The sequence below is a fragment of the Vidua chalybeata genome, chromosome Z (genome assembly GCF_026979565.1).
Source record: "Vidua chalybeata isolate OUT-0048 chromosome Z, bVidCha1 merged haplotype, whole genome shotgun sequence".
NCBI lineage: Eukaryota > Metazoa > Chordata > Aves > Passeriformes > Viduidae > Vidua > Vidua chalybeata.
This window is the reverse complement of record NC_071570.1, coordinates 260,469-276,462: the sequence shown is the minus strand read 5'-3', so window position 1 is coordinate 276,462 and position 15,994 is coordinate 260,469. Positions and strand designations below refer to the sequence as shown.

The following is a 15,994-nucleotide window of genomic DNA, read 5'->3' as shown; positions in this document are numbered from 1 at the left end:
ACATGCCCCTAAGCACAAGTTATTTATTAACATTTCTGAGTATGTGCTTATTTAAAGACTTGGTTCTTCAGCTGTTTTTTTTCTTTCCCCAAAAAAGGGACAACTATACACTTCAGATTAATCCTAATTCAGGTCTCTGTAACGAAGACCATCTATCATACTTCACCTTCATTGGCCGGGTGGCCGGCCTGGCTGTGTACCATGGGAAGCTGCTGGACGGTGAGTCCTGCTCCTGCTCTGCTGCTGCCACTGGGCTTTGGGGAAGGAAATGCACCTGCCTGAGAGCCCCAGGTTCTGGGGACAGTCTGGGACTGGCACTCTAGAGACTTGAATGGTGATTCACAAAATTACAGTGTCTTACTTAACAAGTGGGTTTCATACAAAGTTTTCCTCCTTTCTCCACTCACGTTAAAACTCCAGAACCAGCATGAGCACTGTCCCTAGAGGAGAAGCATGGAATTTGTATCAGTCATTTCCATGCAAACCTGCAGCCAAACTAGGGGGGCCAACTGCAGCATATTTTGATATGTAAAATTATTGCTGATAATTAATTACAATTTCTGCTGCATTTTGAAATCTCACTCCAGGCAGACATTACTGGCCAGATTTTCCTGAGCCCTGGTGCAGCAGAGGAAGCAGAGGAGTCCTGAGCAGAGGAAGCTCAGCAGCCTGGTTTTCAGGCAACTCCTTGGAGAGAGGAGCAGTGATTTTAATTGGGATACTGTGCGTGTGCCCTGAGCTCAATTCCCCAGCTTTTAGATCTCTCTGCCATTAATGTGAGCATGGTCAGTGCAGTATGGTAGTTAGTGGATAATTGTAGAAACTGAAAAATTGGACTTTCTGTGCCTCAATAAACCTGAGCTGCTATGATGCTGTTGCAATTGCAGGACTGTTACAGTCAGGAGGTAACAGGAAATGCCAGGGGTGGTGCCCTCAAGCAGTCGTACCTTTATGGAATGTGCAGGTGCAGAGCAGGGCACGGAATGCTCTCCTCTCTCTTGCAGGCTTCTTCATCAGACCTTTCTACAAGATGATGCTGGGGAAGCCCATAACGCTGAAGGACATGGAATCAGTGGTAAGACCCCATTTAAACCGTGCCAGGGCTCACAGGCCCATGGGTTTCTACAACTCTGCACTAATTGCCCATTTTCAAACTGCCGAATTGTGATCTGCCCTAGGATAGTGAATACTACAACTCTCTGAAGTGGATCCTGGAAAATGACCCTACGGAGCTGGATCTCATGTTTTGCATAGATGAGGAAAACTTTGGACAGGTATGTAAAGGTTATTTACATCTTAGAATTGGTTATTGCCAGCAAGTACCTCAGTACTGAGCAGAGTCTCATGGTGGTGAAGGCACTGATCAGCCTTCACCTCGCTACGTTCCCAACGGGGACTGGGGGTGCCACGTTCCTGTCAGGGAGCCACGTCATCTCTGGGACAAGCCGGGTATGCAGCTGAGTAAAATACTCGCAATGAGAAGGAATAAAGGTGGCCCACAGTCCAGCTGGGACATGGTCCAAGCCAGGGGACTGCTTGGGTTTCTGAGGTCAAAGGTGTTCTCAGAGGAGGGCGGTAGAATGACGCCAGGGAGGTCCTCTCTGTTGTGCCTGTCACAGTGGCAGCTGGTACAACGGGGGCATGCTGCCAGGTTTAAAAGGGTCACAGTCAATGGGTAACTTTTGCCATTACAAATGAAAATGTTGTAGACAATAAATTAAATTAATCTGCTTAGAGGTTTTTATGACCTTTTTAGTGTCTTCCCTTTGTTTACTTCTGAGACCTAGATCCTGGCTCCAGGTACAACTGGACCTGGGGACTATAGGGTCTTTTATAAAAACTTACTTCAACATTTCAAACTATGCACTCATTGTCCTGTCAAAAACATTCTGATCCACTTTCCAGTGCGTACTGCCTTTTTCCTGAAGCAACATACGGTTCTGGATTACATGGAGAACTAGGGAGAGTATTGAAGCCACAGAATAGAGAGGTTTTGTAATACAGTGGTTGGCTTTCGGCAGTTTCAATATGTGATTTAGCTTCTTCTATTATAAATAATAACTATTATAATTTTGTATATATAAAGTACATCCTTTGTGGTTATATTTTATATAAATGTATAATTTCATTATTATAAATAATAATTATAATAAAATTATTAGTAAATAGCCAGCCTCTCTGCTGGCAACGCAAGTTTGTTCAAAAGTGTAAATCAATTTACTAATGATTTCCTTGATACTGCTTGTAAAACGCTGCTCAGGGAGAGTGGGTTCTGGGAGAAAGATGTCCTCAAATAATGGGGGGTTTTTTGGTCTTCTGAAATATAGACATATCAAGTGGACCTGAAGCCCAATGGGTCTGAAATCATGGTAACAAATGAAAACAAGCGGGAATACATTGAGTAAGTATCATTATGGAATATGGCTGGTGGTAAGAAAGAGCAGTTGTACTTACAATTGACCCTGCTGCAATTCCTGTTGTTTGTACTGCACAAAAGCATCAGGGATCATTGGGAAAAAAAATCTTACTGTTAACATTGGTTATATCCAGTCAGACATAAGAACAAAGAGTAAAATAAATTACATGCTTTGTTCTCCTGAAATTCCCCCCCCACACCATGGAAACGTGCACCTCAAACATCTGGCTCAAGTTCAGATGAGCCAGAAGGTGCTCTCCAGCCTGACCCTCATCCCACTGTCCTCCTCTGCCAGTCACAGACCAGAGCCAGGATTCCAGTGCCAGCGTTCCTACCAAAAATCAGCCAAATCTGAAATTAGGTTTTATTTTCAGCTTTCTCAGTTCTTTCACCTACCAGGATGTAAAATGCTAAATTCACTTATACCTGCTGGCATTTTAAATTAAGGCCTTTTCCAAGGTGAAAGACATTAAAATTGATACATTCATGCAAAATGGAATTAATTTCCAGTGCCTGGACCTAGACCAATTCCATGCCTGGAACTGATTTTTTATGCCTGCACCTGTGAGGTGTTTGTGCTGTGGGTGACTGGTACTGAAAGCAAGGTGTCCCTTTGATGCTGCAGTTTATTCCTTTATAGGTGAGATGCTGTCCTGACAGCTCTCCTCAGAGCTTGCAGACTTTGCTGGGAATTTTTAATTACTCAGTGCTCTGGAAGAATAAAATGTTGGCTCACGTAGGTACCTACAGGAGCAAAAATATTCCCACTGTGATTTGGTCAGTCACTGAGATTTTTTGATTGTTTCTTCAAAATTCCATCAGTCACCAGCCAATAAATTGGAACAACTGGTGAAAGCTGCTTAGTTACCTGAAGTTGTAAATGACAGACTGAAAGCACTTGGGGTTGCTGAAACCTCTGAACACTTGGCTGAGACCTGCTAATGAGTTTGTTTTTCTGATGGGATTTTGTTTCTTTCTGCAGCCTGGTCATCCAGTGGCGGTTTGTCAACAGAGTGCAGAAACAAATGAATGCCTTTCTGGAGGTGAGGCTCTTTAAGAGCTCCTTTCTTTCACAAAAGTAGGCATACACATTTCTTACCCACTGGTGTCTGTGTAAAGGGAGTGGGGAGCTTGGCAGGGAATGCAAATAGAATACTTATGTTTATGATTTTTCAGTTTTATCTTGTGTAAGACTATATCATCTTTCCCTTATGAGAATCAGGTCATTCTCTTTCAAGTTTAATTATTTGAGCTTGAAGTAATTTGGTCACTGATGTTTTAAATTAGGATTTATGTGGGATGAGAGTTTTAACTTTGCTGTTTTTCTTTTTAGGGATTCACAGAACTGCTTCCTATTGATCTGATTAAAATTTTTGATGAAAATGAACTGGAGGTGAGTCAATTTGGTGCCCCAAGCTGACAGTTCTGACAGATGCACCATGTTCTGGGCTCTTCAGTCATCCATCCCTCTCCCTAAGGGAATGTGCAGACACAGCTGCCTTGCTCAGAGTTGGAAATTTTTTGTTTCTTCCTAATTAATAAATCTATTTATGACATGCAAAGAACTGCACTCAGGGAGGTGGTTGGGAGTGTGCCTCTGAAAGCCTGGAAGTAGCTTAGTGGGTAAGTGCCATCATGCCTCTGCCAGTCACATTTGAGCCAAACACGTGGAAGTTGCTGTCACAGTATGGCAGTGTGCAGCTATTCTCCAGTAACTGGAATACTCTGGGAAGAAGCTCTGACTCTCCCCTGTGTGTGCATAAATGACTGAAGGTCAGAGCCCTGAGGGGCAGTGACACCTTGTTACCCCATGAGTGCAGGGAAACACACACTCACTCACATCCCACCACTCTGTTTCCCTGCAGTTACTGATGTGTGGCCTTGGTGACGTCGATGTCAATGACTGGAGACAACACACCATCTACAAAAATGGTTACTGCCCAAATCATCCAGTTATCCAGTGGTTCTGGAAGGTAAGACTGGCACCACCTCTGACTGGTCCTGTGAGCGAAAGTTACTGCCCTTTTTTGCCATCTTTTTTCTTCATGAAAACTGCTAAGAATAGGGCAGTGTTGTGCTGGGGGGCAGGACCTGCTCCCACCTCACTCGGGTGAGGACAGGGGTCGCTCTTGCCAGAGCAGCCCACAGATGGGACCTGGAGCCGAGACAGTCCATTGTGTTCTGAGAGTTGGCTCATACAAAAGGTGATTCACGCTGGCTTCGGGCTGCTCTCAGGGCCCATCCAGGCCAGGGTAGGAGGCTGAGGCTGATGGTATCCATTTGCCAACAGGCTGTTCTGCTGATGGATGCTGAGAAACGGATCCGGCTGCTGCAGTTTGTGACCGGGACGTCACGCGTGCCTATGAACGGATTTGCTGAACTTTATGGTGAGCTGCTCGCGGTGCGATGGGAATCCAGCCAGCCAGCCTCTGACCCGTAGCATTGAGTTGTAAATGCTGATCTCTGAGCTGACTTCCTTGGCGTTATGCAAGCTCTGAAACCAACTCACTGGGCTTGGAAAGAAAGAACCACAGTCACGTTGCTTTAATGTACCTGTTACAGGTGAAGAATCCAGCCCACAACTGATGCCAACATTTCACGTTAAAAATAATATTGAGGCAGTCTCGGTAGTGTCCAGCAATTTCTGTTTCATACGGTTTTCATTTTCACCCAGGTTCAAATGGTCCTCAGCTGTTTACAATAGAGCAGTGGGGAAGTCCTGACAAGCTGCCCCGAGCTCACACCTGGTAAGTCACCAAAGCATAAATTCCAGAGCTGCTCCTGCCAGAAGGGCCATGCTGCTGACCATACTCAGCTCTGCATCAAACAGCATTTGATCCTGTGGGTCCCCAGTGCCTTTGCAAACTGAGAAACTGAAGGATATTATTTTATTTCCCACATCCTAGTAAGTGGATGTAATGAACTACAGCAAGTCAGACATCACCAAACAACCATAAAAAGCCCATAAATCATTGGTGAATTCAAAACAAAAGTAAGATTATAAGATAATTTAACCCTGGTTTATAGATTTTGCAAACATTGAAAGCATCCAGTACAAATTTCTCTTGCTCTGTTACATTTCAGGAATGTGTCTTTTTAAAGAAAAATGGTGCTGAATTGAAAACTATTTTATAGAGTATCAGTACAGACTAGGGATCTTTCTGTGAAACGAATAATTCTATAGAATAATGAGTTTTTATTAAAAAAAAAAAAAAAAGAAACAAACCTGAAAACAAAAGCACAAAATCTATCAAACACAAACAACAATACTACCCTGAACATGCTCCAAAATCAACCCATCCTCTGTGGGTTCCAATTTTCTGCTAGCTTTTACCTTCGGAAGATTTTCTCTTGGATGTTTAATCTTTTTTCCTTCCAGAGAGGAAAGGATCTGTCCTCTAAATCCAGAATATCTTTGCTGAGCTTCAAGAAATTGGTCCTTTAACAAAGATTGTTTTCCATCCTCTAAATGCAGTGAAGGGCTTTCTGTTGGCTTTTTTTCCTCTCCGAAGTGATTCTTACCAAATTCCTGCTTCCAGCTTCCCAAAGGAAGGCAGCACACAGTTACTGGAGAGCTCATTCAGGCAGGTGTGAGGTGTGCAGGGAACACTGTGGACCACAAGCTGCATTCTTAATCAAGATCCCTAATTATTTAATCTTTTCTAGTTCTTAAAAACTCTGTTTTTCCATGGATTATTTGAGTGACTCTTTCCTTGTCCCTTCCAGCTTTAACCGCCTAGACTTACCTCTGTATGAATCTTTCGAGGACCTGCGGGAGAAGCTCCTCATGGCTGTGGAGAATGCCCAAGGGTTTGAAGGGGTGGATTAACTTTGCAGCACCCGTTCCCTCTCCAAGCACGTTCTGCTGGCTTTGGCACCTGCCCGAGGGACTCCGAGGGCTTGTGGCATAGCAGCTGCCCGGCGCTGGGCTCTGGAGCAAAGCCCGGCAGAGCGGGGGCCGAGCCCCGAGGCTGGGACTGTCACCTGGGGTGGCCTTGCTGATGTTCCCGCACCAGTTGCGAACTGATCACATTTCAGCAGGACTTACTCTATTTATGTTGTGCCTCTGTAGGCAAAGCCCTTAATAAATATTTTACACAATTTCTAATGACAATGAATGGAATTAATCATTTTACAGGTATAGTATTACAACTCATGTTTACTTCTTAATTGATTTAGACATTTTCAGATTTTATTTCATTACAATTAAATATCATATACTTGGAAAAATGAGCATTTTTCTTAATTTCATACCAGACTTTTTTTTCAAAGCACATTGAGCCTTGTGTTCCTGAACTATTAGGAGAGTAGGAGAAAGCTCTGTTGGAAGCTTTCTCTCCACAGGCTGTCTCTTGAAAGCAACTCTCTTCATTAAGCACATCACTGTTGTTCTGTATCCAGAAGTATGGGCTGGATGTTGCATTTTTGTGTAAGTACTAGAAGAGTGTCAAGGCACAGCAGAGCCCTGACACAGCATGTCCAGATCTCTGCTCTACTGAAGCTGCCTCATTACTGCCAAGCTGTACATGTGCAACAAAGCATCTGGGCTGGGGTTGGCATTTAGCCTTCTAGGAGAACGTGCTGAACCCCGTCATTCTCTCTGTACAGTGATTGGTTTTCCATCCTTTCCGCATTCCTGTTTGCAATGGAGGCATTCCAAATGAAATCTGGCACTCTGGAACACAGCTCTGTTCTGGCTCCTGTTTGTGTGCACTTGCTAATGAACCTAATTAACACTGGGGTTGTTAATTTCTAACGGCACAGACTCTGAAGGCACTTTCTGTACCACCGGGAAGGCAGACCTGGTATGAGCATAAACACTAATGGGATTTTACTCCTTCCTACTGCACATGTCCTTCTGTGGTGAATTTGGCTGCTGCTGTGTAAGAGAAAACCCCACCAGCTCTAGACCTGAGCCTGCAGACATGTTCCTCAGTAATTGTTTCTGTGATTTCTTTTTTACTTACAAAGATTTATTTAATATACACTGCTATCTAATCCATTTTGTTACCTATGACATGTTGCATGCTTAATCTATAATGTCTGAGTTGCATCTGTTTTCTGGCAGATTAAAGGTGACAGATTTGTGTTTGCCCCAGTGCAGTGACATGGTGACAGCACTGCTGGAGCTGGTTCCACTGACCTGCAGCTCTGCCCCACCTGTTCCCCAGCATCCAAGAAAGATGACATCACTTGCCAAAACAAACTTCCACCTCATCGCCAACAGTTTTTGAGCCCTGGCCTTACCTGTGTGTCCAGCCTGCATCCAGCCACCCTACGGAGCCTTGGATACAGGGTCACCCAGCTGGGAGGAAGCCTCACTGCCAGTAGCATTCAGCAGTTATGGTCCCAGTCCTGAGGAAGATTAGGGCAGTACTTGAATGCAGTTCAAGATTCCTTCTCCATTAAATATGCTTCCTGACATTCCCGCCTGACCTTTTCCATCGGAGGAGCGGTTGGAACACAAGACAGTGGTTGGCATCAGAGTAGACAGGAATGCTGGACCGATTGCTTGGCTCTGGGGATAGAAGAGACAAATCTAGGTATTCCCACTGACCTGTACATTAAGCACAGCTGATTCTAACGGGGAACCCCGGAAAGTCCCAGGAGGCAGGGTCCGGGTGACATCGGGGGCAGGGCCAGATGGCTTCAAGGGGGGGCCCGGGCCCGGCTCAGGTGCGCGGGGCGGGGCCGAGGTGATTTAATCCCCGGAAACCGCCCCTCGATCATTTGCTCACTATGAGCGCGGTGAGAGTAGGAGCTCCTGGTCCGGGCTTCCCGGGTGAGGCGTGGGGCTTCGGCTTCCCCACCGCTCCGTCTCCTTTCTTCTCCCTGAATTCCTCTTCTTTCTCCCCCTTCCATCTGCCCCCGAAAACCTCCCCGCCTTTGCCCCCCCCCCCCCACCTAGCCCTCCTTCCACCTCCCCATTTCGCCCCCCCCGCCCCCTCAAAAACCACCCCTCCTCTCTTCCCGTCTACCCTCCGTCCTTCTCCCCATATTCCTCCTCTTTCTACCCCTTCCTCCCCCGAAACCTGGGGAGAGCGAGCCACATAGAAAGCGGGGGAGAGGAAGGGGAGAGCATCAGGTCTCACGCGGCAGGTGTCGGATGAGCGGTGGCCTCGGGGGCCGCGGAGGGCTCGGCATCCCCGGGGGCTGCAGGGCGGCTCCGTGTCCGCCAGGCGGCGCCCCGCGGGGCGGGCGGCGGCGCTGAGGGCGCGGCGCTGCCGGCGGGGTCCCGGGGCCGGCACGGGCGGTCCCCGTGCCCCGCCCGCTTCCAGCCGCGATCCAGCGTCTGCTCGGGGAAAGCGCCGTCCTCCTGGCGGGCCCGGCAGCGGCACGGCCCCGGCTCCCCGCGGCCGCAGCGGGAGCGTGCCCGGAGCCCCGGCGGGCCCCCCAGCCCCGCGGCGGCCGGAGCAGGAGGGGCAGCGCCGGGCTCGGTTCCAGCGCCCGTCCCGGAGCGGCTCCTCCCGCCCGCGGCGATGCCGGTCCCGATCCTTCGGCCCCGGGACTCGCACACCGGCCTCCGAGGAAGAAGCGGCTCTGCCCAGCGTCAGCAGCAAATGCCGGCAGGACCGGGGACCCGAATCCCCGGGCCCAGATCCCGGTCCCGGCCCCACCCGAGTGCCTCGGGCTCCGCGCAGCGCCGGGAGCAGCCCCCGATCCCAGTTTCCGCACAGCGGCGAGCGACGGTCCCGCCACATCCCGAGAGGAGCATCCCCCGCAGAAAGCGGAGCGGGCGCGGATCCGCCGGCACTCGCGGGCGGGGCGGGGCGGGGGCCGCGGGGGGCGGGGCCGGCACAGGTGTGGCGGGCGGGGCCGGCACAGGTGTGTGCGCAGGTGCGCGGGGCCCCAGAGCGGCTGCGCGGGGCGGGGCCGTGGGGGATTTAAGCCGCGGGGAGGGCCCGGCGGAGCCATTTGCTCCTCGGCGCTCGGTGCGGGAGGCTGCGGCCGGCCCGGGCGCTATATCTCTCTCTGTATTTCTTTTTCTTCTACGTTTCTTTTCTTCCGTATTTCTTTTTCTCTATACCTCTCTTTTCTACCCTCCCTTCCTCCTCTCCCCCACCCCCGCTCCCTCCCTCTCCCCTCTAGCCCTCCCCTCCCTCCCCCCCGGGCGCCCCCCCCTACCCGCCCCCCCCTCTATTGCCCCTACTCCCCCCAACCCTACCCTGCCCCTCCATCCGCTACCTCGTGCTTCCACCCTTCTGTCCCTCCCCAGCCGTGCTCCCTCCTGCCCCTTCTCCCTGCTCCCCTTTCCCCCCCCAGTCCTTCCCCACCTGCCTTGAATCCTCCTTCTCCTTCCTCCACTCTTCCTTTCCCCCTCCACACCCCGGCTCCTCCTGCCCCCTTTCCATGATACCTTCCCCCCACACCTTCCACCTCCTTCCCCAAACCTGCCTTCAACTTTCCTTTCCTTGCTCCACCCTGCCTTCCCCCCAGCCCCCTCCCCGACCGCCCTGCACAGCCCGACCTCTCCCCACCTGCCCCCTGTCCTTGTCACCCTCCGCCCCACCACGCCCTCTGCTCCCCTATTCCCGTTCTCCATCCTCCGCTCTCCTTCTTTTCCCCGCAGCCGCGGGGCTGGGGGCGCCGGAGAATAAAGCCCAGAGGGCCGGAGCCCGGCGCCCCCCGCCCTCGCTGGGGTCCCCACACGGGGCCGGGCCCGCTCTGCGGGTCCCCCCATTCCGGTCCAACACACCGCCCGACACTGCCGGGGCTCCGGCTTTCCCAACATCACACTGGGGGGGTCGGGGGCTGGGGGTCGGGGAGGGCCCCCTCCTCCGGAGGGGGTCCTGGGGGGAGGGGGTGTGGGTAGGTTAGGGCGGACCCCCTCCGGAGGAGGGGGTCCCGGGGGGGGGGGTCGGGGTGGGCCCCCTCCGGTGGGGGGCTCCGGGGAGGGGGGCGGGGCGGAGGGGGCCATCCCCCTCCAGGCTCCGCCCCTCCCCCGGACCCCCTCCTCCGGGGTGGGGTGTGGGGGGGGGGGTAGGGGGGGCCCCCTCCGAAGGGGGGGGTCCGGGGAGGGGGGCGGGGCGGAGGGGGGCCATCCCCCTCCAGGCTCCGCCCCGCCCCCGGACCCCCTCCTTCGGGGGGGGGGGGGGGGGGGAGGGTGGGGGGGGGGGGGGGGGGGGGGGGGGGGGGGGGGGGGGGGGGGGTGGGGGGGGGGGGGGGGGGGGGGGGGGGGGGGGGGGGGGGGGGGGGGGGGGGGGGGGGGCGACAGCCGGGGGCCGGCCGTTCGTGTGTTTGGTGATTTTACGTCTGTTCACGCCGCAGAGTGACGTGTAGCCCCCTGCTACCCCCCCCCACCCCCCCCTCCCCCCCACCCCCCCCCCCCCCCCCCCCCTCCCCCCCTCCCAGCCCCCCCTCCCCCCCCCCCCCCCCCCCGAAGGAGGGGGTCCGGGGCGGGGCGGAGCCTGGAGGGGGATGGCCCCCCTCCGCCCCGCCCCCCTCCCCGGACCCCCCCCTTCGGAGGGGGCCCTCCCTACCCCCCCCCCCCAACACCCCACCCCGGAGGAGGGGGTCCGGGGGAGGGGCGGAGCCTGGAGGGGGATGGCCCCCTCCGCCCCGCCCCCCTCCCCGCCCCCCCCCCTTCGGAGGGGGTCCTCCCTACCCCCCCCCAACACCCCACCCCGGGACCCCTCCTAACGAGGGGACCCCCCCCTTAAACCGCAAGCCCCCCTTTAACCCCCAGCCCCCCATCCCGAGACCCCCTCCTAAGGAGGGGACCCCCCCCCCTCAATCCGCATTCTACCAAACTCGCACCCACCCCGGGACCCCCTCCTAAGGAGGGGATCCCCCCCGGCTAACCCGAGACCCCCTCCTAAGGGAGGTGCGGCGAAAGCCGGAGCCCCGGCGCTGTCCCGTGTGGCCACCCGCTCGTGAACAGCACGGGGACACCGCCAAGGGACTCCCGCAAGGGCCCAGGGGCGCCGGGCTCCGGCCCTCTGGGCTTTATTCTCCGGCGCCCCCGGCCCCGCGGCTGCGGGGAAAGAAGGAACGGGGCGACGGGAAGAGAAGAGGGCTAGCAGGGCGTGAGACAGCGTATGGAGGGAGGTCGGGCTGTGGAGGAAAGCGGGAGGGCAAGGGAAAGGCCGGGAGCGGGGAAGAGGGACGGTGCACAGAGGAGGGAGAGAAGAGGAATAGAACGGAGGAGCGGGATAGGGACAGGGCAGGAAGGAGTGGGGGGGGAGGGGTGTTTAGTAGAAAAAGAATGGGAATACGGGGAGGAGGAAGGAAGGGTAAAGGGGGTGGGGGGGACAGGAGGCCGACAGGGGAGGAGAGGGAAAGGGCGGGAAGAGAAAGAAAGAGAATATGGGGAGTACGAAGAAAAGGTGGGGCGGGGGGAGGCCGAAAGAGGAGAGAAAGGAGCGGACTTTGGGGAGGAGAGGAAAAGGGGGGAAAGGCAAAGAAAGAAGGGGAATACGAGGAGGAAGAAGGAAGAGTAGAGAGGGGGTGAGGGGAGGCCGAAGGACCTCCCGTCTCGGGCTGCGGAGCCCGGACAGGAGACCCCCGTCCGCCACGCGCTCAGAGTGCGCAAATGGCGGGCGAGCCGATTTCCGGGAGTTAAATAACCTCGGCCCCGCCCCGCGCAGCCGCCCTGGGGCTCTGCGCACCTGAGCCGACCCCGGTACCCGCCCCGCACACCTGGTCTGGCCCCGGTACCCGCCCCGCACACCTGGGCTGGCCCCGGTACCCGCCCCTGAAGCCGCGCCCCCGGTACCGCCCGTCCCCGCCCCCGGCCGCCTCCAGGCCTCGCCTCATAGTGCTTCGGCTTTTCGGCTAAACTCGGCTTGGTTCGGCTGCACTCGGCTACTATCGGCTGCACTCGGCTATAATCGGCTAAACTCGGCTACTGTCGGCTGCACTCGGCTATAATCGGCTGCTCGGCTAAACTCGGCTACTATCGGCTACATTCGGTTATTATCGGCGGCACTCGGCTATTATCGGTTACACTCGTCTATTATCGGCTGCTCGGCTAAACTCGGCTACTATCGGCTACATTCGGTTATTATCGGCGGCACTCGGCTATTATCGGTTACACTCGTCTATTATCGGCTGCTCGGCTAAACTCGGCTACTATCGGCGGCACTCGGCTATTATCGGTTACACTCGTCTATTATCGGCTGCTCGGCTAAGCTCGGCTACTGTCGGCTACACTTGGCTGCTCAGCTAAACTCGGCTACTGTCAGCTACACTCGGCTATAATCGGCCCTTCGGGTAAACTCGTCTACCATCGGCCACATTCGGCCATAATCGGTCCTTCGGCTAAACTCGGCTACTGTCGGCCACACTCGGCTACAATCGGCTCCTCGGCTAAACTCGGCTACAGTCGTCTGAATTCGGGACTTAGGCGCGGCGCGCCTCAGTTCGGCCGAACTCGGTGCCGCTCGCTGCGTTCGGCGCAGCTCGGTTCGGCTCCCTCAGTTATTTACTACGCAAAAATTATTTTTATAATTAATTATTATTGAGGCCATTATTATTATTGATTTACTACTTCACGAATAATATAATTATTTTTTCATGAGGTCAACATTAATTCTTAATTATTTACTACTATACAATTATTTTATAATCAATGAGTAATTATATTTCATTATCTAATGAATAACTAATTGTTTCTCAATTATAAAATTAATTATTAAGTACTAAATAATTGAAAATTACTACATTAATTATAATGGCCTATTATAGCCGAGTTTAGCCGAGGAGCCGACAATAGCCGAGTGCAGCCGACCGTAGCAGAGTTTAGCCGAGGAGCCCATAGTAGCCGAGCGTGGGTAGGACGAAAGGCCCACACCGACCCCCTCTCAAGGACCTCCCCCTCCGGAGGAAGGGGCCCTCCCCGACCCCCAGCCCCAGCTCCCGACCCCCCCAGTGTGATGTTGGGAAAGCCGGAGCCCCGGCAGTGTCGGGCGGTGTGTTGGACCGGAATGGGGGGACCCGCAGAGCGGGCCCGGCCCCGTGTGGGGACCCCAGCGAGGGCGGGGGGCGCCGGGCTCCGGCCCTCTGGGCTTTATTCTCCGGCGCCCCTCCTCCGGGGAGAGGAGGAAGGAAGGGTAGAAAAGAGAGGTATAGAGAAAAAGAAATACGGAAGAAAAGAAACGTAGAAGAAAAAGAAATACAGAGAGAGATATAGCGCCCGGGCCGGCCGCAGCCTCCCGCACCGAGCGCCGAGGAGCAAATGGCTCCGCCGGGCCCTCCCCGCGGCTTAAATCCCCCACGGCCCCGCCCCGCGCAGCCGCTCTGGGGCCCCGCGCACCTGCGCACACACCTGTGCCGGCCCCGCCCGCCACACCTGTGCCGGCCCCGCCCCCCGCGGCCCCGCCCCGCCCCGCCCGCGAGTGCCGGCGGATCCGCGCCCGCTCCGCTTTCTGCGGGGGATGCTCCTCTCGGGATGTGGCGGGACCGTCGCTCGCCGCTGTGCGGAAACTGGGATCGGGGGCTGCTCCCGGCGCTGCGCGGAGCCCGAGGCACTCGGGTGGGGCCGGGACCGGGATCTGGGCCCGGGGATTCGGGTCCCCGGTCCTGCCGGCATTTGCTGCTGACGCTGGGCAGAGCCGCTTCTTCCTCGGAGGCCGGTGTGCGAGTCCCGGGGCCGAAGGATCGGGACCGGCATCGCCGCGGGCGGGAGGAGCCGCTCCGGGACGGGCGCTGGAACCGAGCCCGGCGCTGCCCCTCCTGCTCCGGCCGCCGCGGGGCTGGGGGGCCCGCCGGGGCTCCGGGCACGCTCCCGCTGCGGCCGCGGGGAGCCGGGGCCGTGCCGCTGCCGGGCCCGCCAGGAGGACGGCGCTTTCCCCGAGCAGACGCTGGATCGCGGCTGGAAGCGGGCGGGGCACGGGGACCGCCCGTGCCGGCCCCGGGACCCCGCCGGCAGCGCCGCGCCCTCAGCGCCGCCGCCCGCCCCGCGGGGCGCCGCCTGGCGGACACGGAGCCGCCCTGCAGCCCCCGGGGATGCCGAGCCCTCCGCGGCCCCCGAGGCCACCGCTCATCCGACACCTGCCGCGTGAGACCTGATGCTCTCCCCTTCCTCTCCCCCGCTTTCTATGTGGCTCGCTCTCTCCAATGGAAAAACCTCTGCGTTTAAAATGCCGGGGGAAACGGTTACCTCTTTATTTCCAGAGCACAGGAGATTCTGAGTTTGAAAGATCCCCGAGGATCATGAAGTCAAATGATGAGAATTGATTGGCCCATCTAGGGATTGAATTAAGAGTATTGGTATTCTCAGCTCCTGAGCAAATTTTGGGATCACAAGAAAGGGCCGGGATGGCAATGGATGCTTCTTCTTTTCTGCTAATGCTGTTTTACACACCAGCCCCTTGAACGGCCCTGAGGCAGAACTGGCTGGCACTTGACAAAACAGCAGAGAACTCCTCCAATAACCTAGAATTCCTGCCCTTTCCAGCATTTTCCCAATGGCTCAGAACGTGCAACATCCTTTTCCAGGGAGAAATAAGCAAAACAAGTCCTGAGGGTTCACTTGGTCTATGGTAATCCCAACAGAGAAATGCATTATTGTCATCAAAAGCTTCAAGATCTGTCAAAAATTCAATGACAACACTGGGATGGGATTCCCAGAAACCTTCTTAATACTCTCGGCTAATTTTAATGAAATTTTAGTCCCTCAACTGGCAGCTTGTAGAATTTATCCTGGGATTTAGAGGTGAAGCAGGGTTAGCTCTGGATTGACTTTCACCCCTGGCCCCAGTTTCCCTCAAAAACATCCCCTACTTATTCCATGTAGATTAACTCTTTACCCCCAAAATTTCCCTACCTGTCCACTACCAGTGATCCACTTTTCTCCTCAAAATGTTCATTCTCCATCTTGGAGAAAACATCCATTTCTACACCCAAAATTTTCACTCCATGTCCACAACTGATGACCTCAGTTTACCTCAGGATGTTAATTCCTAAATCTCTGAGGATTATTTCACTTTTCCTCCTCAAATTTTCCCTGTCTTTCTACTTCTGATTTCCTAATTTTTACAAGAAAATATTAATTGTCTATTCTAGGGATTATCTCCAGTTTTACAACCCAAATTTTCCTTACCTTATTTTTTACCCAAAAATACTCCTAGATTTTTTTAAAGTTTTGTCCTCCAAAATTCCCCTACTTTCCCACCAATTCCCTCATTTTTACTTCAAAATATTTATTTAATACCATGGAGCTTTTCTCAAGATTTACTCCCACAATTTTCCCTACTACTCATTGCCTCATTTTTCACATTTTTCATTCTCTTTTCTCCAAAGAAGAATGGAGACTGTCCTCAGAGGGAAACACAACCTGGTGGGACCCAGCTCTGGCACCCCGTTTCCTCTTGTTGCTACTGTCCTGGAAAGGCACAGGTAAATGCAGCCGCTCAGACCTTGCACCCCCGAGCAGCGGGAGAGCTGCAGTTTTACCCAGGTCCCAGTGCCCTGCACCGCGGCACTAATAGGAGCACAGGCCGACCGCTCCACCCAGCACCGTCCCTCCTTTTCCTGCCACCGTTCCCACATCCTCCCAAAGCTCACCCAGAGGCTGGCACCCAGCCCTGCGCCAGCTGTCACCCCTGGCAGTACACCGATGTGGCGGCCTGACCAGAA

General features: G+C 54.5%; 2 protein-coding genes across 14 annotated transcripts in view; one reads left to right on the top strand and one right to left on the bottom strand.

The window, feature by feature from the left end:
* The window catches only part of NEDD4L (NEDD4 like E3 ubiquitin protein ligase), an 88,630-nt gene extending 80,790 nt beyond the window's left edge, over window positions 1-7,840 (top strand). For 11 of the 13 annotated variants that reach the window (XM_053932783.1, XM_053932790.1, XM_053932782.1 and 8 more), the window contains 10 exons: window positions 98-219; window positions 1,005-1,075; window positions 1,179-1,274; window positions 2,328-2,401; window positions 3,399-3,459; window positions 3,750-3,809; window positions 4,282-4,389; window positions 4,707-4,803; window positions 5,091-5,163; window positions 6,143-6,530. In XM_053932783.1, the coding sequence (XP_053788758.1) occupies window positions 98-219; window positions 1,005-1,075; window positions 1,179-1,274; window positions 2,328-2,401; window positions 3,399-3,459; window positions 3,750-3,809; window positions 4,282-4,389; window positions 4,707-4,803; window positions 5,091-5,163; window positions 6,143-6,245 (865 nt within the window). In that variant the 3' untranslated portion in view covers window positions 6,246-6,530. Of the gene's footprint in view, window positions 1-97; window positions 220-1,004; window positions 1,076-1,178; window positions 1,275-2,327; window positions 2,402-3,398; window positions 3,460-3,749; window positions 3,810-4,281; window positions 4,390-4,706; window positions 4,804-5,090; window positions 5,164-6,142; window positions 6,555-7,515 lie in introns of those variants that run through there. The other 2 variants (XR_008428780.1, XM_053932791.1) reach the window with 2 other exon arrangements.
* A 664-nt stretch (window positions 7,841-8,504) lies between these two features.
* LOC128781618 (basic proline-rich protein-like) lies at window positions 8,505-12,172 on the bottom strand. Its single transcript, XM_053931316.1, has 2 exons — window positions 12,043-12,172; window positions 8,505-8,956 (listed from the first exon to the last, which is right to left on the bottom strand). The coding sequence occupies exons 1-2, from the start codon at window positions 12,170-12,172 to the stop codon at window positions 8,505-8,507; spliced, it is 582 nt and encodes a 193-aa protein (XP_053787291.1).
* Window positions 12,173-15,994: the final 3,822 nt, after the last annotated feature.